This window comes from Podarcis pityusensis (genome assembly GCF_964106645.2).
Source record: "Podarcis pityusensis genome assembly, chromosome: 2".
Classification (NCBI taxonomy): Eukaryota; Metazoa; Chordata; class Lepidosauria; order Squamata; family Lacertidae; genus Podarcis; species Podarcis pityusensis.
The window spans coordinates 38,622,806-38,644,658 of NC_138029.1; the positions used below are offsets into that span (position 1 = coordinate 38,622,806).

Below are 21,853 nucleotides of genomic sequence, written 5' to 3' on the forward strand. Positions count from 1 at the left end.
AAAACGCCTAAAGCCACCAAGCTAAACATTTCCATCTCAATAAAAATGATCATCTGGAAAGACCTGGCATGGTGTGTCAGCTGCAGTGTCAGAACCATGTGAGCCAGATGTGCAGGACTCATATGTCTTAGGCAAGCAGCCACCAGAGAGGAAGACGAATTAAGCCCCATGCTGAATCGTTTGCAGTGGAACATACAACATCTCAGCAAGTGCTGTGAGAACAGTTTAGGCCTAGAATCAAAGTGCCAGCCAGAATCAAACATTTCTCTCCGACCCTTTGCAGAAAAGTGACTATCCAAGGGGGAAAAGTGGATAGAGGCTGGGAATGTAAGAAGGCTTCCTCCCCCCACCCTCATTCCGTACTGCATTCATTGCGTGCAGCACTGTTTCCATTTCACTGCAGTTAGCCTTCTTCCAAAAACCACACCATTTGTCTTGCAGTCCACTACGGTAAAATTACCTAACTTACACAATTTGTTACTTAACCTACACAATTAATTGTGCAATGTACGGTATTCCACCCCATTCATATAAATGCAAAGGGAACTCAATGCAAATCAGGGTGCATGTAATCAATGATGTATCATTTGTGGATGGAAAGCAACAGCAGCAGCAGTGCCAGTCGTGTTTGCTGGATTGATTTAAGGGATGAATAAGTGAACATTGGCAATTTCTCTCCCCATTCCCATCAAAATTCTCCAATGTCCCTAGTAAGGAGTCATTAAAAGATCTCTGAGCTGTTTAGGAAGATTACAGTCAGGCCTATCTGTGAAAGCTGCTTCAACAAGAGGGAACAAATACTACCGCTTTTCAGAGTTCACCTTTCCTCCTTTGTTACACGCATGTCATTTCTTGGTACATGGGAGTACACTAAAGTATTTGCACATATTTAATGTAACTTTAAAAGTATCCCACGTTTATAGTCCCAAGGAAGCATCTAAGTCCAGCAGATATGTAAAGAACAATATAGAACCAGTCAAGAGATATGGCAAACCACAGTAACAATATGCTACAAATGAGACCTACTGTAGATAAGGAAATAGACCCAGGACTTTCCTTTGCAAGTCATTATCCATTTCTACATTTAGGAGATGGAGATGACTTTTAGCAGTGGTAACATGTTTTTAAGGTTGCATCATAACAGGCCCAGACTCCATCGGACATGAGCAATTAAAACAAACATTTGCATGTACTGTTAGGACTCACTTGTGTACATCACAGGAGCACTAATAACTTTACCACAATCCTATTGAGAGGTTACTATTTGTAAAACCCAATCTCACAGGATGCAAGAGGACAGAGTCTGAACTCTTGCCAAGATTTCACTATTGAAAGTGATTACTTGGCTTAAGATAAAGAGTTAGTCCTATTAGGACACAGGTGGCGCAAGACAGGAAGTCAGAAGCTGTTGACACCATAGATTGCAAAGAGCCCCTCTCCTGTTTTGAATTGCAGGTCTTGGTTGCAACTATGTGCAAAAATGTTATGCCAACTCCTAAGTGTGCCTCACATCTTACACTGTGAACTAAATACACCAAAAGGGAGGGGGAGGATGCAAGGGACCCCAGGAATCGTCTGCTCGAGAACCTAAGGTTTCACATTACACAAGCCATGTCTGCCAAGTCTTATAAATCACCTTGTAATCCACTTGTCTAAGTGCAATTCCGCAACTGCAGTAAACAACATTTGCTTTGTGCTAACCACTTATATGGACTTAGAAGCCTTTCTATAACCTCCAACTTGACACTGATGTCCAGCTACAAACAGGCGGTTGTTTCAAAGTGGAGATTCAGGACAAATCATGGCTGTATGAACTGCTGGGATGTGTCTTCATGGGTCAGTAAATACAGGTGGGCAATAAGGTTTTCCAACTTGTACCAAGTCCCATTTATTCATTTAGTAGATTCATATCCCATGCATCACTATACATTCTCAGAATGGCTTACAGATGCCATACAAAAAACAATATGGATCAATATGCCCAGAGTAAAGCATTTCTGATAAAAATCAATATACGTGAACCTTAATCTGACCATTATATAACCATTTTTACTGTTCAAAGATTCAATGAAAGATAAACTTTGTAACCCCAAACTGGAGTCCATTCAGTGTCGGTGCCCATCTCATCTCATGAGGGAGAATATTCCATTCTACTAACAGAGCCTCCGTCCAACACATAGAGCATCTCTCCAATACTGTATTGTCTTTCTGCTAAATGAGTCTCAAACCATTCAGGACTCTGTCTATCACAGCAGGCCTCCAACTGCTTGGTGCCTTTGTGGAATGATCGTAGCAGCCCCTTCATCACTGAGGAAAGCTTTCCCAGATAGCTTCTTGAAGATGCAAAGGTGCTGGAGAAGCAAGTTTTGTTCACCACCATCACTGCCGCATGGTAGGCACAAAAGTGCACTCTCAACTATTCTAAATGCATTTGGTACAATACTTGCTATTGTCTGGTCACCTGGAGTTCTCCCCAAAATCAAGGAGGCCTTCTTACACCCATGAGAACAGATGGGCCACAATGACCCTTTCCATTTCTCTGTTCCACATACAGACAAAGATTATGGAAGAGCACCAGTCATGCTAACTGGGAAATCCCCAAAAGCATTCAGGAATCCCACAGATTCCACGGCAGACATCCACTATACCTTGAAGGGAGTCATTGCTACCAAAAGTCTAAATCCATAACAATGGGCTAATTGAACCACCACAACAAAACTGTGCTGGCCCCATGGGCTAACCGAGAGGCGAGGTCCAAGTCCAGTCCGAGGTCAAAGGTGCAATAGGGAGGCAGTCCTTAGAAGTTGAAGCTGGGTGCAGGACAGGGAGTCGGGTGAGGTCAGGAGCTCCAGCAGGAAAGCAGGACAGGGTTCAGGCAGGAACTGACAACCAACGATATTGCTCCCGCAACTTGGGACTGGGGCTGACTGGCTTTTATCTGCCCCGAGGCATAGGGCGGCCCCGATCCTCAGGTGACTCGCCTCTCCTGGCCTGGAGGCGAGCACTCCTCCTGCAGGAACTTAGTTCCCTCCGCCTCTCTGCCCTGAGCCTCTGCAGCTCAGGAGAGGCTGGAGGGTTACCGGACACAGAGGCAACCTCAGCTTCCTCTGGCGTGGCTAAGAGTGGAGCACCTGCAGGCAATGGGTCCTCCATCACTTCAGGAGCCAGAGCAGAGTCAGCTGGTGCCTGCACCTGAGGATCCAGCACAGGTGAGGATCTTTCAGGCTCATGCCCCAGCCCTGGCTCAGCTGGTCCTGGAGGCAGGGAATCCTGTGCAGGCTGGGATCCCTCAGGTTCAGAATCCGAATCTGAATCCCAGGCCATCACACAAACCATTTACCAGTCATCTGTTTACCAAAGCCAGATCCATGATATATCTGCTGCTGCTGCCCTGCAATAGTGACAACTAATTAATTTCCTCTTTTCTGGAACTATCTAAGGGATATAATGAAGCCACTCATGGATAATAGAATCTGAATTGAGACTGCCAGTGATAGCCTAACCCAACTCCTTAGAGGCAACTAAGACTGTTCCAAACTAAGTCTTCACACTTAATGATGCCCAGCCTGTGCAGCGGGGTGAGCACAAAAAGCATGTATACCTTTTATACCCAGAAACTTAAAACTAGAAAATAATTTTAAAACACACTACTTAGAGCACAATTTGTATTTCGGAGCATACCACATGTCAAACCTTTGAGAATCAATAGAAAGGTTTTGCTTGAATCTAGAACACTCACTTCACAAACACTTTCCCCCTGTACTGAAGCTCCATTGTTGCCCATTTTCAAATGAGATGCTGGACTGAGTCAGAGTCTATGAACACTGCAATGCAGCTTGAAAAGTTGCATTTTTCTGCTATACATCACTGATCATGATGCTTCCGTTAACAAGAAGATCATTTGTTCTGCCCTTGCCGTGTACTGGTACACAAAATTACACAATACAGATTGTTGTGTTTGTTAAAAATACATCACAATGCAAACTTGTGCCGTAAGAGATTCCAAGAAAACAGAACTGCTTTCATTAGCTGTTCACAATTGTAAGTTTTCCAATCCCTAGGTTTGGAAGCCCTAAGGAGCTAGTAAGATTTTTTTTTTACAATAGCCATGTTACCTAATAGACAGACATGCATATACACACACAACATTAATACACTTGATGCTCTGCACCCCAAAATAATTCAATTCTATTCACTAAGATTGTGATATCCCATTTTACAAAACATCAAGCCTGATGTCCATAGTTACCTCAAGAAAATAATCTAAAATGCCTATCTGTAATGTCTCAGATACCTCCGTGATGCTATAGCACAGCACACTCTTGCAAAGCAAAATATACTTTTAAAAACATTGCAATTACCCTTCCACAGTTATGGTGGATGATGCAATTATTTACATACTTTTAATCCAGGACTGGACTTCATTATAGGTGCTTTGATTAGGAGCACACAAACTCATAAAGGCACGTCTTGCTAAAGTAACAACAATATGCCACATGCCTGGGGTGATGGGACAATTGCTGGGAACACCCTTCTGCGTTGAAGAAAGAGTCGCATAAGTGCATTCTGTCTATTGTGTAGGCAAGCACCCACGCCTATCATGAACAGAATGCAAAGTGTGCCCACACACCCTTGACTCACATGCTTGGTGGCGATCTTCCTAGGTCTCTCAAACACATCTCTTCAATATCCCATTAAACATTAGAAGTGATGCTGAAGTGTACCACATAAAAGCACAGCATAAGAAGCCCAACTTAACTATTAGCTTCTGTTCCCTATAAACAGAGCTGTTGCACCATCTTCATATTCACAGCTTGTTCCAGTTCCCAGATGATGCACAATAAATCCCCATTTTCTGCTGCTCAATAACCAATCCGGCTAGTCATTCAGCCAAATATATACACACTAGATGCTGGGGAAAGAATAATCAAGGGAAGATCAAATTAGCAATGCTGAGTAACTTCCGTACATGTCATTTCAGCTCATACAGACTCGTTTATTAAGCAAGCTTCTGTCTGCTGTAAAGAAATACATACCCATAGCTCTATTGCACAAGAGAGGCTCGTATCTGTGAGTTACAGGCCTAGTTACATTCCAAGTGAAAAGAATTGCAAAATCCCAAAGTGCCAATCAAAGTAAGGTATAATCCCATACTACTATGATGCATATTTATAAGCAGAAATAAAGAGTAGATCCTAATAAAATACCTGCAATTATAACTATACTGCCAGTTCAGACAGCACAATCCACAGCACTGTACTCCCATAAAAGCAAAATGCTGGTTAGTGAACATAAAGGAAGTTCTGCCCTAGAAAACATGCTGACAGTAAATCAAGAGAATGCATTTCTTGGCAAACTAAACGTTCCATATCTATAAGATTTAAACCAACTCAAGAAACCGACATAACTGAACAGAACCTTAATTTATTCAGAAGAGGAAATCCTCTTTTTGCCTTCTTAAAAATCCCAGGACATAGTCTGAGATGTGAAATCTTAGGATTGATTGGTTTAGGACTGTAACTTCATCTCAGGCTTCTGTTAATGGTGTGGATACTTACTGCTATAATTATTGAAGTTTATGTGGCCGCTCATCAGTAAAATTCTCTAGACACCTCTGTAGCTTCAAGCACAATAAAAGAGGCCACCTTGCCCTTTGGTCACAGAATGCACCCACTCAAGCTTCCCAATAGGGAATACAACCACTGCAAACCTGTATTGCCAGTGCCCTCCCCAATCTGGTTTTCCACTGCTTTTCCCTCATCCATTTTAGTGAGCAGAACTCTAGCCAAAGGCAGATTTAGGGGAGCACAACCGGTTGTACTGGTCGTGGAATTTCGGGGGCGCTGCAGGGAGCTCCACAACTATTATGTAGTATGGAAGGTGAGAGGCAGTGAGGTGCTGAATTTTGGCATTGCACAGGGCACCACTGAAATTTGAGATCCCAAGGCCCACCACTGCCCTAGGTGTAACACACAGGTATGCAGATGACAGAATCAGGAAACCATGGCTGCTGCTCTCGCACTGCATCAAGGCATTTAAAGGTACATGCCTAATGTTCTGGTTGCAATGTATACATCAGTATCAGATGGTGAAATTGGGGGGGGGGGTGTCACTGCTGATTACCTGGAGGGAGGGGGGCAGCAGCAAGCTGCAAATGCACCAGCAGGAGTGCTGGACTGGCTCTGTACCCGCCTTGCCCCTCCCTCTCTTCTTTTCAGTAAGCAGCAGCAGCACTGACCAGAGGTCAGATGAATGCTACTGTCCAAAAGGTACTCCACCATAGCTGTATGAAGACTTGTCTTCAAACATATGCAGTTCCCACAATGAAAATCAAGCATTAGCTGATGCTTGTACATAGCTGCTTCTCACCATCATGCAAACATGACTCTAGGAAGCACTCTATCCCCCTTAAACCATTTCACACCTCAGGTCAAATCTTATTTTCCCTGTCCCCTCACCCATACACAACCAAACACTGGGAGTAAAAGGTTGGCCTGAAATAAACAGGATTATCTTCCAAGTTTATTTATGCATTGCATGAAGAGGTACCACACAGAGAGTGGGACTGTGGACCCCTGGCCCTGAGGTCACATGGTGATGCAGGTGCAGATGTCTGCAAATGATCACCTATGTGTTTTCCACATATTCTGGAAAATATCCCCCGTCGTGCAGGATTCCCAAACACATGGAAAGCTGACACATGCAGGCTTTTCTTTGCAGACAGCCACACCTAGCATGTGGGTGTGGGGGCAGCTTGTGGCCGAGGGTAAGTGAAGGGGAACATAAGTAGCAGCCAACATTTGCTGTATTTTTACACACACACACAGCCCAAACCAGCAGTCAAAGTTAATTTCTGAAGCTGCAAAACCAAGCCTACAGCTTAGGCCAAAAGTTGTACACAATTACTAGAAAACAGAAATGTTTTTTCTCCCCAACCAAGAAAAATTAAAGGGTTCCACTTCCCACTGTAGTGGTCCAATCTCCATGCAAGTGCTAGTGGGCGCACCCCCACCCCCATCATGCTCGTTTAACACAGACATACAACATCAAAATGCAGGAATCTTTTTGCCCAACGTGGGACTTGAATGCACGACACTGAGATTAAGAGCCTTACCTGGAGAAGCCAGGGATTGAAACTGGAATCCCTGAGTCACTGAGCTATGATCCCCACCTCCTTCAAACACCCTGCCCTTATGCTTATCTCCTTACCTACAAGAAAGGTACACATTCTTTTCAGGGGGTGCCTAATTTTCAGCGGGTGACGCTGTGGTGTAAACCACTGAGCCTTGGGCTTGCTGATCGGAAGGTCGGCGGTTCGAATCCCTGCGACGGGGTGAGCTCCCGTTGCTCGGTCCCTGCTCCTGCCAACCTAGCAGTTCGAATGCATGTCAAAGTAGATAAATAGGTACCACCCCAGCGGGAAGGTAAAACGGCGTTTCTGTGCATTGCTCTGGTTTCGCTAGAAGCAGCTAGGTCATGCTAGCCACATGACCTGGAAAAACTGTCTGCAGACAAATGCCGGCTCCCTCGGCCAGTAAAGCGAGATGAGCGCCGCAACCCCAGAGTCGTCCACGACTGGACCTAACGGTCAGGGGACCCTTTACCTTTAATCTCAGTCAAACCTTACCAGGGGTAGGACTGAGAGAGGGACGAGTGCATGCTTGACCTGCAGGTGCAGCAACACCAGTCCTTCTCAGTGTTTCTTTCTTAGCAACTTCCCACACAAAGCCATCCAAATGGTTTGCAATTGGCCCATGTTTTGTGCAAGTTGTTTGATGGAAGAGATGCTCACTTTCTTAAGGTATCTTAAAAAACACTTTCTATTAGCAAAACACCAGATTTTGACATCTGTCTCTCTTTTTGACTGAACAGACATATTTTATACAAGTAAAAAACTACTGGGAAGGGTATAAAAAAAGAATTAGGACCACACTTCACACATTACACCAGCATTCCAAAACCTGTTGCAATCCAGATACTACTGGACCAGACTAGGGACTACACTGCATTCCTCCAAATACTACTACTATATGGAATAGGTAGGTTCATAGAATACTGGGTAGGAAACTTTTGTATTTTCTGATCCAAACAATTACCAAATAAGAGGCATTTCCTATGCACCTCTCCCAGGGACCTCTTCTCAGTGTTATTCTTTCCTGGATTCTTCTAGATTTATAGAGTTTAGCAAATGAACCCCTTTCTATAAAAGACATGCAAGGAGAATACATACAATAAAAGAATCTGTTTGGAGCTACAATGTTTTCATTGAGGAAAATGGAGTGATATTTTATTTTTTAAAAATGTATCGCAAACAAACCACTCTGGGGGGTCTTACCAGTTTACTGATTTGAGCACAAAGCTTCACAGCTATTTGTTTTTGTAAAGAATCCAAGGCAATATACCTTTCCAGAAAACAGTACTTTTGTTCCTCAGTTGTTGAAGATGATGCAGCCCAGACATCTTAGAATTAAGTAGCAGGGTGCATTTTCCCAGCACTCAAGCCATAATGTTTTGTTGCTAGAAAAATGCAATTTTCTCCAGCTAGCACTTCCCTAGCAATGCTCTGCGGACTATGACTGCCTGAATGGATAGTGCCTGCAATATTACTAGCCTAGTGACAAGTAGCAACTCCCACGCCACCAGCACCCAAACCATAGTTTGTACCTTTAAAAAATGGTTGCATGTATGTGTACATGTGTGTGTGTGCGTACACACACACACACACACACGTCTCCATTATAACCTTTTTCTGTGCTTTTTCGCTCCCCACTGTTGGACACAGAGAGCTGGACACCTGGGCTCACATGGCGGGGGGTTATATGAATGTTCTTAATATTGGCATGTGTCTGAGCATTCACAATCCTAGCTTCACTGTTAAAGTATCTCCCACCCGAAAGCCAAATCATACAGTGACTTCATTTTGTTGAAAAACAGTTGTTTGAATCAGCCGTGAGTTATCAAAGCTGTGCATTCATGTCCTTTATCCCAGTTCCTCATGCCAGTTTTTCCCACCCTTGGCTTCCACCAACATCACCAGTGTCATTGCAACAGGAAACCACATCCCATGATGCTGCCTTGTGTCATATAGCAGGAGAAGCTCACACACAAGACTTTCTTTCAAAAAATGAACCACGTAGAACATGTTTTTTTCTATCAGCAAAGCTAGGCTTCAGAAGGTTGGAGGCACCCAGAGCAAAGCTTCCAGATCTTAGCATGTGAGTAGGTACACATGGGGGAAAAGATTGTCATTCAGGTACCCACAACCCAAGTCATGCCTCTGAACATGCACAGCTGACTTTCCCTTCTCATTCAGGAGCCACCGCCTACACTAAACAGCTGGGATTAAGGGACCTGACTTTCAGGTGAGAAGGATGTAGTTCAGCCAAAGCTTGAATCCCACTACTTCTAACTAAACCACAGTGAATTCTCAGGATTGTTTGTTCCACTTTAGCCTCCACGAAACCATCACACTTTATGATGACTTTTAAACAAAGCTTAAAAGAGCCCCAGCTAATGACTAATTTTCAACAGGGGGCATTTTCTAAGTCAAACAAGGACTAACAACATGAACTCTTCCCACTGATTCTGGCACAAACCTAGCAAAGGGCTCCAAAACAGTGTAGATGGAGACAGAACCGCTTGCCAGAGTTATTCCCTCATTTAGCTCAGATTTCAACCCTGTGCAAAGCCAAGACACAAAGGGGAGTGAAGTGTTAACTGACCCTGCACACACAGGATACAACAGTATGAAAGGTTTACTTATGTGGTCACTTGCCTTGCCGCAACAATCCCTTGACTCTCTTCAACCCTGGGCCAGTTTGTAATTTCAAGGCCAAAGTGAAAGATGAAAATTGAACATACAGCATATTAAAATATGATTCCCTTCTCCAGGGCACTGAGGACCCCACATCATCCTTTGGTGCTCCACTTCCACACCTGTTCACTGTGCAGGAGTTCACTACACAGGGAATAAATGCAGTACGCTTGCAGACAGTGGTCCACACATACTGCTTATCACTGAGCAAGAGAATCCCTGGACTACCTATCTTGCCATTTTGGGCAGCCACAGTGGTATATCATTGTGTAACGAATGAGTCACCCCAATATCCCACCAATAATGTGGCAAAACAAACACGCATATTTGCTAAGGTGAGCGTGCCGGCAGCATATAGGAAACAACTGATCTCTTAGATGCCTGGCAAGCAAAACTATTTTGAAAATCTGTCGTCGTCCCCCAATCCATATATAAAACTGATACCCACTGAAAACAACAGCAGCTCTCAGCAAATGGATGGGTGCTGGCAGAAGTTCCAATTCCCAAGCTGTCTCCTTCAGTACTGGAATGAGACATTATGCTTCGCAAGAGAGATGTGCAACTATGGGAGGTGACAGTAGCTATAAAAAGTCCTGACAGTTTTCAGAAGAGCAAAATTTACATTGGCTGCTGCTTCTTTGCATAAGTGATTTCCCAAAGCCATCAGTCAAAGAAACATCAACCATCCAATAATGTCCAAATAACCCTTTGCAAGATATTAATGATGTGCAGGTGTCACCATTCCAGGATCAAATGCAAACAACAACAGTGAGCCATACTAGGTCAACTCACTATTCAACCCTAGGCTTGGCATGCAGACAACTATCAGCTGATACGTTAAGTCCATTTTTTAAAATGGTATAATATACTGAAATTTTACAGAATTTCAGGAGTAAAGGAACATAAGATTTTTGGGGGACTCCCTGGTCCTGAATGGGGCAACTGTACCCCTGAAGGAGCAGGTGCGCAGCCTGGGAGTTATTTTGGACTCACAGCTGTCCATGGAGGTGCAGGTCCATTCTGTTCCCAGGGCAGCTGTCTACCAGCTCCATCTGGTACGCAGGCTGAGACCTGCCAATGGACTGTCTCACCAGAGTGGTGCATGCTCTAGTTATCTCCCGCTTGGACTACTGCAATGCGCTCTACGTGGGGCTACCTTTGAAGGTGACCCAGAAACCACGATTAATCCAGAATGCGGCAGCTAGACCGGTGACTGGGAGCAGCCACCGAGACCACATAACACCGATCTTGAAAGACCTACATTGGCTCCCAGTATGTTTCCAAGCACAATTCAAAGTGTTGGTGCTGACCTTTAAAGCCCTAAACGGCCTCAGCCCAGTATACCTGAAGGAGCGTCTGCACCCCCATCATTTGGCCCGGACACTGAGGTCCAGCGCCGAGGGCCTTCTGGAATTTGCTGCCAAGGAGTGTGGTGGAGTCTCCTTCTTTGGAGGTCTTTAAGCAGAGGATTGACAACCATATGTCAGGAGTGCTCTGATGGTGTTTCCTGCTTGGCAGGGGGTTGGACTCGATGGCCCTTGTGGTCTCTTCCAACTCTATGATTCTATGATTCTATGGAGGTCCCCTCACTGCAAGAAGCAAAGTTACAGGAAACCAGGCAGAGGGCCTTCTTGGTATTGGCTCCCGCCCTGTGGAACGCCCTCCCATCAGATGTCAAAGGAATAAAGCCCTGTTTAAGGAAGTTTTTAATATTTAATGTTTTATTGCTTGCCATTATTCTTATTATTAATCTGTTGGGAACCGCCCAGAGTGGATGGGGAGACCCAGCCAGATGGGTGGGGTATAAGTAATAAATTATTATTATTAGTAGTAGTAGTAGTAGTAGTAGTAGTACTGCAATCCTATTGCTGTTTGTTAAGGAGCAAGACCCAACAAACACAATAGGACATCTGCAGATAAACATGTGTAGGGTTGCACTGCATTAACAACATATAGTAAATTAAGGACAGGTGGTGAAATAAGGTTATGTGTCACTTTCAAATTATAGGCTGCTGCAGAAGCTAAGATGTCTTTCCAGAGAAGGCCAAATCCACACACTGCCTTCCTTTTTCTCTGCACACCAAGAGGCCTGGTGTCACCACAACACATACCAGGGAGCCTACTGCTCCTTCCATGGGCTGCCAGCAGCACCACAGCCAAGTAGCAGCAGGGACAGGGGGGTGGTTGGGCCTATGCAGTCATCTTAAGCTTTCAGCCCATGAAGTTGTACTCACCTCATGAGAACTCACCACATGACATACATACATCCTGGATAGGGGCAGCATAATTTAGTGGCACTGGTGAGCATAGATATGCCATATGAGCTCAGGGCTCTGCTCAGCACCTCCTCCCATCAACTACTAAGTGATATCAAGGGCAGCTTGCCCAGGGCACCCTGCCCCCAAGCCTGCAGCTGGGCCTGCAGGTCAGTTCCCTTCTTCACCTAAGGTGCATAAGAGAAAACTGCAATTCAGCAGGACCCTGTTTAAAGGTAAAGGGACCCCTGACCATTAGGTCCAGTCGTAACCGACTCTGGGGTTGAGGCGCTCATCTCATTTTATTGGCCGAGGGAGCCGGCGTACAGCTTCCGGGTTATATGGCCAGCATGACTAAGCTGCTTCTGGTGAACCAGAGCAGCGCACGGAAACGGCGTTTACCTTCCCACCGGAGCAGTACCTATTTATCTACTTGAACTATGATGTACTTTCGAACTGCTAAATTGGCAGGAGCAGGGACTGAGCAACAGGAGCTCACCCCGTCACGGGGATTCGAACCGCCGACCTTCTGATCGGCAAGTCCTAGGCTCTGTGGTTTAACCCACAGCGCCACCCGCGTCCCATAGGACCGTTTAGGTGCATGTAATTACATGTTATGTGCACTGAACACTAAAGGTACTTTCATTTCAAGGATGAAGGGCACACGGACCTGACGCTCACCACATGTTCTCATAGCATTGAACCATGGTTTGGCCTTGTGTCTGAACACAGCAGCTGTAGGACAAACATGTTTTACTAGTGAATCTTTCAACTCACCTCAGAACAGGCTTTGTCAGAGCAGGTGGAACACAGTCTTTGTCTATGTGCAACAGTGGGAGAGAAGACTTCACGTAGAGAACGATACTTGTAAGTGTTAACGCTGCCAGGCTGCATGTCACGTTTGCAGATGTCTTTGTAACACTGAGTTGGTATGCCAACAGGCCTGGTGCTTGTAGTCAGCTGTAACTCTCCAATGGTTTGACTTCACCTCTGAAGGCACACTCTTCCATTGTCTCCCAAGACAGACAGATGCCAACAAAAAAAAACCAACTTGTAAGAGTACGAGTGTTACAGAAAAGACCTAGTTTTCATCTGCATAATGTTGGAAGAACATTCAGCCTTCTTCCCTTCTTCTGTTTCCAGATATTTTTACAAGATACTCCCTGCTCTCATGAGGGCTAGAAATTTATATAAACAGATATCTAGGATTATCATATTTCTGCCATAGGCATCACATTCTTCCTGCAAGTCAGGTGCCAAGTTGCTCCTCACAATTTTGATTCAGCTACTGTTCACCTCATCAACTAAGAGCCTGGGTTCCTGATATTTGCCCTTGAACCAAGTCCAGTTACTAATATTTGGCAGAGGAAATTCCCACCACCCCAGATTTCTTGCTATACATTCCTCCTTCTGTCCAATACCCTAGTTCTTTGATGCAAATCAAATTATATATGAATTTGGAGGCCTTATAGCATGAATAGGGTTATGGTCATTATTACCCTGTCATCTCAAACAGGCCTAACAGGAATGAAGTCATTGAGAGCAATTACACTCTGATGGGGAAACAAACAACACATAAGAACCACTTCAGAAACAGCGCCAGCCTGGAGCAGTAATAAGGAGATACATATTACTGCCACAGCAAAAGGGATTTAAGCTTCAAAAACAGGAAAGGGAGTGAACAGTCAGTGTACACCAAATTATTCGGAAAAGTGCCCTTCATATTCAAAAGAACCTATGTACTTTCTTAAGTATCCCTTACAACTTGGATCTCAAGGTGATTAAATATATGGGGTGGTGTGTATGTGTGTGTGCTTTAAATCAAACACTGTACAAAGCTACAACTGTTTCAGCATTTACCAGAGAGAGCTCTATTTCAAATATACATGTTTCTGCAAACTGTCAACAGCTAAAGGTTCTAAGGTTGCATTCCAAAAAAACAAACACCCCACTCCAAGGCTTTGTTAAACACACCAATGATCTTTTCTTCATAGTAATTGTGCAGAAGACATTTATTTCACTGCATGGATGCAAGCACAAAAATAAGCAAATAAAAAAGAATGGAATTTCTGAACTTGGGTTGAGAAAGCAAAGCCAAACTGTGTGTGGATGAAATTTCTCTTTTCCACTTCATCACTGTGCATGTCCCAACCAGCAGTTTGTTACTTGCAGGATACATCTCCAAATGCCAATGGGACAACATCCATGCTGCTTTCCCCCATATCAGCTGGATTGAGGCACATATGAGAACACAGCCTCCCATGACTCTGAAGAGCAGGCACAGCAACTTTGTCTAGACTAGATTACATGCAGCAAGGAAAACCCTTTGAATCATTTTTCAGGTGACAGCAATGCCAACAGTACATTTCTCCACAAAAAGGCAGAAACCTGGGGAAGGACCGTGTGGCAGAAATGCACATATTTGAGTATTTGCTGTACAAAACAACAGGCTTTATAAAAAATAAACACCAGAACTCTTCTCCACAGCTTGGCCAACCAATTCAAGGTCCTTATTAGCAAACCTAGTGCAAGAGGACTGTACCGTACTGACAATACAAGCTGGAATGTTCAGGATGCAACCGTAATTGTGCTGGAAGCTTTTGACTCACCTGAGCCAGACTTCCAATATTCTACCGGAACACCTGTTCACAAATATCTTTTTCAAGTCATACGTCTTGAAAAATACATCCATGGTAGCATACTGACAGCCAAAGAGAATAAAGGACTTACCCTTTAAACAGTTTCAAAAAGATTCTCTGTCAAGTTTCCTGGAGGGGATCCTGATTCTAATTCACCACAGGTGACCACACAAGTGGTTATTTACACCCTGTTCTAAATTACCCCCACTATACCTGCCCTTCTCCTTGTGTGCTTACACAGCAGACAGGAAAACAAAGCGACAGACTTCCTAATATCTACAGAGCCCTCCCTAAAAAAGCACACACATTGACCACCATTATATTTTATCCCTAGGAAAATACTGCAAACTGCATGATGACCAATTAATCTGCATTTTGCAGTCAGAAGAAATCAAATATATTCATCTATCATTTTATTTTATTTGGCTTGTCTAGTTCGATCATAGAGGCCGAGCAAATCTTGCATTTCTTGGCAGCAGAGTTTGGCATTTTTTGGTGCTACATCCACAGATCCCTTAAGAACAACACAGATGGGAAATTTGTGGTGCTGAAAGTTTACTTGGAAATACTTAGGATTCTGAAAACCATATGTCAAAGCACAATCCTGACAGATTGTTTGTGCCATAGATGCTTACAAAGCATCATTAAAGATGGTGTATAGACACAACATCTGGCACATCTCCTAACTGGAATCCAGGGTGTCACTAGACTGCCCCATACCAAGCTTAAAGCTTTGCCAACAGCCTTCCTAAGCAATAAATGACAACACCAAATTAATAAACATGTAAGTGATGATCCTGGCTCAGCTGTGCAATGGGACCATATTACATCAACACAATTCAGCTGCACTTGGGCAGCAGAGCACATCCTAGAACCAAATTGCATTGAGCTGAGCTGATTATTTAAGAAATAAATCCCGCCAAAGTAAAAGTTCAAGCACATTGATTGGCATATATGTCACATGTGCTTAGCATAGCTTTAAACAGAGGGCTCTTCTCTCATCAGTGGTGTGGTCTACCAAAGTTTCCTCTTATGTAAACATTGCTATCTTCCAATAAAAGGCTGGAGACAGTAAATTTATGATTAGTATAGAATAATCTGTTTGGGTTTTTATATTATTTTTTTAAAAAAATGTTCATTCATCATACTCAACCACAGGGAAACATGGTACGTAGGCAGCAATCCTGTCAGAAAGAAAAAAAAAGAATCCACATCTGGCTAGAAATATGGTGAAGAAGCGGCCCATTTTCACAGGCAGCTTTTGACATTAATCCATCAAGATCAGTGTTGTCAAGATGTGCTCTTAGCTGGTAGCAGCTCACCAAGGTTTTTCAGGTGATGGAATTGCCCTACCTAGAGATGCCATGGATTGAACCTGAGACCTTCTGTTTACCAACGAAGGGTTCCACCACAGAGCTGCAGCCCTTCCCACTGGGTTGAGGGGGAGGGATTAAGTAAGTTACTCATCTCATCATGTGCCTAAACGGGTCTTCAGCAGAGAATGTTTCTCACCCATGGTTCATAGATGGAACAAACACTTCATGGGGAAAGCAGCCCACCTACACACCTTGGGAAAACAAAGCTTAAGAATGTGGAGGGCTCTTGTGAGGTGGAAACCACACAGTGGAAGAAAGAGGCAGCTCCTCTTCACGCTGGAGAAGCAGTTAAGAGGATCCCACCATACTGCTGGCCATACTGCTTGTAAACAAGAGACACCCACAAAACAGGCACTCTGGTTATCTATAGCAAAGGGAGCATCTTCACAGCACCCCACAAACACTACACACATCCCACAACAGCAGCAGCTCTGCACACTGCACAAGAGGCTGCACCACTCTGCAGCCCACACCGCCTCCACATGCCACTTCAAAGGGAACCCCTTCGCCCAAGTTCCACAGCGAGGGCCACCAGGCAGGATGCACGCCTCCCTCGCTGCAAGGCAGTCAGCCAGCCAAGCTCAAAACACCTCACGCAAAGCCGGGATCAATAATAATAATAGCAGCAACAACAATCAAGTAACCCCACGCCGGCACCTCATGAAAGCACCCCAACAATTCCCCAACCAACACGCTTCCGATCCCCACAAGGTGAAGAAACCCGTCGCAGGGGCGCCTAACAGCCACCGCAGAGCAAACTTGGCAAGACCCGAACTCGGGGCCAGCGCCTTCTCCCCTCCACATGCCACAGTCTGCCCACTGCCCTACGGGGCAGCCCCGTTGCCATCACCCGAGCCCGCCGCCGCCCTCCCCACCCCCCCCCGGCTGAACTGCAGAGCGCCCGCCCTCCCCCCTGCCCTGCCCTGCCCCTCACCTCGATCAGCTGGACGTAGCTGGCCGGGAACCAGCCGCGGAGCCCTTCGGCGGTCTCCCCTTCCCACCAGCCGCCGTCGGGCCCCGCCTGGAGGACGGTGAGCAGCTCCCCCGCCGCGAAGCGCAGCCCGTGCCGGTGCCTCTCCCCGGAGAAAGGGTACAGGGTCCTGCAGCGCGCGCCCAGCACCGGCAGCGCCCGCTCCTGCCCGGGCGGCGGCATCCCCTCGCCAGCCAGCCAGCGACTTGCCCAACTAACTCGGCTCTGGCCGCCACAGGTGCTGCTGAGCCGAGCGCCTCTGGCTGCCGGGAGCGAGCTTGCCTGCCTGCCTGCCTGCCTGCTCGCCTGGCCCCCCCTCGCGTCCCTCCCCGTCAGCCCAGCCGGCGGATTGGCCGCCTCGCTTCCCCGCACCGCCCCCTGGGACAGGCGGACCGCCGCCGCGCCCGCCCTCTCACACGCGCACGCACACCGGAGTCCCAGCCAAGGCTGCACGCCCTCTCTGCACGCGCGGAGAGGGGGACGGGACCGGACGGGGCAGCGGCGGCGCCTCCGCCTCCTCTTCGCCCCCGATGTTTCTCCCCGCCGCCCCTGACAAACGCGAGCAGGATTTTTGCGCTTCTTCGCCCGCCCACTTGCATTGTATCGGTAGGAATCCGGCTTTGGACTTACCTGTGAAATGGTTGTGATATACACCGAAAAGGGGGGAGGAGGGTGTTGAAGCACAAAATGCGTGTGAATTCATCGAACACGTGTGTCATGCGAGCACGCTTTCCGGGTGCGTGGTGAGTTGGGCAGACCTAGTTTGGTGCCACTACAGATAGTAAAACTACCCACCCCCGCCGCCAAAATTGCATCATTAAATTAAAACATAGTCAGTACATGTAAAATTTAAAGACTCTGTAGCAGTCATTGAACAGCGGGACCCCTGCATAAAATTGTTTTTCTCTGCCAGACAGCAAAAATAAAAAAATATAATTAAAATGAGTAAAGATATTTCCCGTAGTGTGGCTATACTTACTCTAATGGCTATGAGATGCCAACAAGAACTATTGATGAGAATGTTTATGATTTTTATGGATAATGAATTTTCATACTGTTTTGTGCATGGGTTTTGTTTGAAACTTTGTGTGTTCCCATGGCTATGGAAATAAAGTTAACTCACAATAAAACAGAAATTAACTCCCTAGGCAACTAGGATAACTACAGAAGAACTTCTTAAATAAGCTTTGCTCTGGTACTAGCAACAGGTAAGTTTCAAGATAGGCACACCTCAGAAGGAACCCCTATGTTGAGAAACCCTGGAGAATTTCATTGCACCCATGGCTCACGGCACTTTGTCACTATTTTCAGATGCAATTCAGTCACGTCCCCAAAAATTCCGGTTGTGCAGTTCTCTTGCACAACGAAAACACTTCCCCCCACAAAATCAGACATTTTGCAATAAGGAAAGTGGTCAGAAAATGTACTGAGAAGTGCAGGGTGACATTTGCTTGACACAACATCTAACTTTCCAGCGAACAAATCAGAATAAATGCTTGATAAATAGCTGGCACTGTCTAACTTGCTCACAAATTTTGTGCCAACAAATTAGGGTGAATCTTCAATAAACACATCAGCTGTAAGCAACCCTACTTCTGAGCTTCCCATTGGCATCTAGCTGGTTACTAGAACATGCATCTTGTTCTACTGGGGTGGGAGGTGCAGTTTGACTGTATGATGCCTGAGCCCCTTCAGGCAAGAGCCACAATGTCCCCTAAGCAGGATCCTTTGCATAAGAAAGGAAGTGGCTCTGTGCTAGGGGGCAAATGGGTGGGCCTCCTCCCTCACCTGGCTGGTGGTGAGAAAGACTAGTGTGTGAGCTGGGCTAGAAGTAGAAGCAGGCAAAAGCCAGAGAGTGAGAGCCATGTTTGAATTCTGCTGTGACTATTGGAGAAGCAAGGCCTTCTGGGGTGTTGATGGTGTGAGCCCCTCCATTGTAGGCTCAGATCGCATATATGTGTAAATAAGCCATAATCATAAACACACCAGCATCTCCGTTGTCCCTCATTCCAAGGAAACTGAACCCTGGATAAGTGTTTGGAGCCCCTAGTATCTTGCAACGCTTGGGAGTGTGGGGTGGCATGGAACTAATACTGGTTGGGCCTTTGGTCTGTTCCAGCAAGGCTCTTCTTAGGCCTCATACACACTACCCCTTTAAAGCCCATTTAAAGCACCTTCTTTCCCTCAAAGAATCCCGGCCACTGTATGGTTTACCCCTCACAGAGCTATGATTCCCAGCAGCCCTTAACAAACTACCATGCCCAGAATTCCGGGGGGAGGGGGAAATGAATATGTCTCAAGTGTGCTTTACAGGTACAGCTGTAAACAGAGTGTACACAACCCCAGTGTGGCTGAAGTAGTATGAAAATACATTCACTGAATTCTGAGGTATTTGTTTTCAGATCACAGACTGTATGCTCAGGCAAGTCCTTGTCGTTACCCTAATGCAAAATATGTACAGTGGTACCTCGGGTTACATACGCTTCAGGTTACAGACTCCGCTAATCCAGAAATAGTGCTTCAGGTTAAGAACTTTGCTTCAGGTTGGAAACAGAAATCGTGCTCCGGCGGCGTGGCGGCAGCGGGAGGCATCTTTAGCTAAAGTGGTGCTTCAGGTTAAGAACAGTTTCAGGTTAAGTACAGACCTCCAGAACGAATTAAGTACTTAACCCAAGGTATCACTGTATAAGCTATTATTATTATTATGGGGTAAGATGATCCAGCAAATAAACTGGTCCCAAGCTGTTAAGGGCTTTATTTACTGTAACAGAAAATAACTTGGCCCAGGAGCAAATCAGCAACCAGTGCAGATCTCTGGATAATCATTGGTGGAGGAAAAGGGGGTTGGGGGAGTGCACCGCCTCCAGCAGTATGATCCCGGTGGGGTTCCATCGCAGCTACCCCCCCCCCCCCGCCCGCACTGGGTGCCCTGCCCCCGGAGGCAGCGCACCCCACCCCAGAATGTGTTCAACCCCCCCTGCGGGCGATGCACCAGGCCCCCAGAACATGTGCCACGCCCCTGCAGGCAGTGTGCCACGCCCCCCACCTGCTCTCCGCCCCCGGTGCCGGAGCATGAAGCTCCACCACTGGGGATAATGTGCTGATCTCACTCCTGTCAGCAGCTGTGCGTCAGCATTCTGCACTAACTGCAGTTTCAAGGAGTGCCCTTCACAGAGTGCAATGCAGTAGTCCAACCTCAGAAGTCACCAGTGCCAGAGCTACTGTGGTCAAGCTCTCCCAGTCCAGAAACAGCCACATCTGTCATACCAGGTGCAGCTGGTAAAAGGTGTTCGGCTTGTTCGTGGCCCACACTGCTACGTGGTAGACTCAATCAGTGTTCGAAACTCCCATTATTCTAGGCGCATTTTGCGACAGGGAATTTCATTAGCACGAGCGGTTTCTGAGCTCTGGGCGCAGTACTGCAGCTAAGATTTCAGATTAAAACTGCAGAGTGTAAGGAAAGGAGGACTGTGTTCTGCTTCCCCATTTCCAGTACTCTCTGAAGACTGGAGAACAGACCTTCTTAAGAATATTAGAGGTTGGGCAGGGGAGGACTAGACCATGTGAAAAATGAACATAGTATTTTAGCTGCAATTCATTCATTTTCAGCTTTGTATTCTTGTTATCTTTAAAAAAGGGTGCCTAGACGTTCCGTTGTTGCACCCATAACCTAGGCGTTAGGTGCCATTTAGCTCCTAGCTTTCCTATCTAACACTGGGCTCAATTATGTGCACTCACCAATGTTCAGCCGGCTTCAGAGTGAGACTTGCACCACTTGTTCTCCAGATTTTGCCTGGCTTGCTTTCATAGTCCAATCCTTCACTATATTACCTCTGCAGATCTACTACTTCAGCGCTGTATGTAAATGTAGAAACTTCAAGCCTTATCCAAACCATTATAACATCCTTCTAGGATAATTGAAGGCATCACTTAGCAAATTTAAATAAAGCTAACATGCTTCAAAAGGGAAGAATAAGCTTCAGTGTTAAGAGAAGTTTTCAAATGACAGAACCCTGGGAGAAAGTTTGGAATTGCCAGAACACACTGAATTTGAGTGCTATTTGAACACTGTTTGAAGTGAATATTTTGTTCCAGCCTTTGTCCTTGATATGTCCAAGACAGATCAGACAGATGTGAAAATCAGTGGCTTATCACAAATCAAAAATCTTTCTTATCTATTTAAATTCCCTTCAGACCAATGCTTCCTTTCCCCAAAATTCCACACTGTTGGAAGTTAACCTTGCTGCTGCTACTTCAAGGCTAAGGTTAAACTGCCAAAAATAAGCAACCCTTAGAGTTCTGGTGGTATTCATCCAATTATGTTCTATGGAAATAGGACTATAATTGATAACTTAGAAGTAAGAGTCAGCATATTGTTTATGATGTGCTACTTCTCAGGTTATGGTAAGCAAAGTCAATATTAATTAATCTGATGAAGCGCTTTCTTTTTTAACCACCTTAAAATTGCAACAGCTGCCCTTGCTTTACAGGAAAGCCACTGCTGTTTTCCTTCGAAAATGCATAAGCTTGCAAGAAATCTCCACCCAATTTTACCTCAAAATCTGTAAATTTATAGATGTTTCCTTTGGGGGTGGGGCGGGATCAAACTTTGAGGGTGCCCAGCACAAAAGCCCTGGACTTGCGTGCAATTAGGCACTCTGAATAAATGAATATGCCTGTAAATTTCAGCAACCTCTGTCAAAAGGGGGAAAGGTTATAGCTGCTCCCCCCACTTTAAATCCCAATAGTGGACAAGCAGACTTGGACAAAACCTGAGCCAAACTGGACAGCCCATGAAG

The 21,853-nt window shown here is 45.6% G+C and overlaps 1 protein-coding gene and 1 long non-coding RNA gene across 4 annotated transcripts in view; one reads left to right on the top strand and one right to left on the bottom strand.

Annotated features, from left to right (window-relative positions):
* The window catches only part of GAS7 (growth arrest specific 7), a 133,554-nt gene extending 116,225 nt beyond the window's left edge, over positions 1-17,329 (bottom strand). Inside the window, exon 1 of one of the 3 annotated variants that reach the window (XM_080993884.1) lies at positions 17,019-17,329. In XM_080993884.1, coding sequence (XP_080850010.1) covers positions 17,019-17,237 — 219 coding nt within the window. In that variant the 5' untranslated portion in view covers positions 17,238-17,329. Of the gene's footprint in view, positions 1-4,401; positions 4,441-12,846; positions 12,989-17,018 lie in introns of those variants that run through there. The other 2 variants (XM_080993885.1, XM_080993886.1) reach the window with 2 other exon arrangements.
* Positions 17,330-17,497: 168 nt separating this feature from the next.
* Positions 17,498-21,853, top strand: part of LOC308470731 — a 48,312-nt gene continuing 43,956 nt past the window's right edge. The window contains exon 1 of the long non-coding RNA XR_013982609.1: positions 17,498-17,660. This is a non-coding gene — a long non-coding RNA (uncharacterized lncRNA). The remainder of the gene's footprint in view (positions 17,661-21,853) is intronic.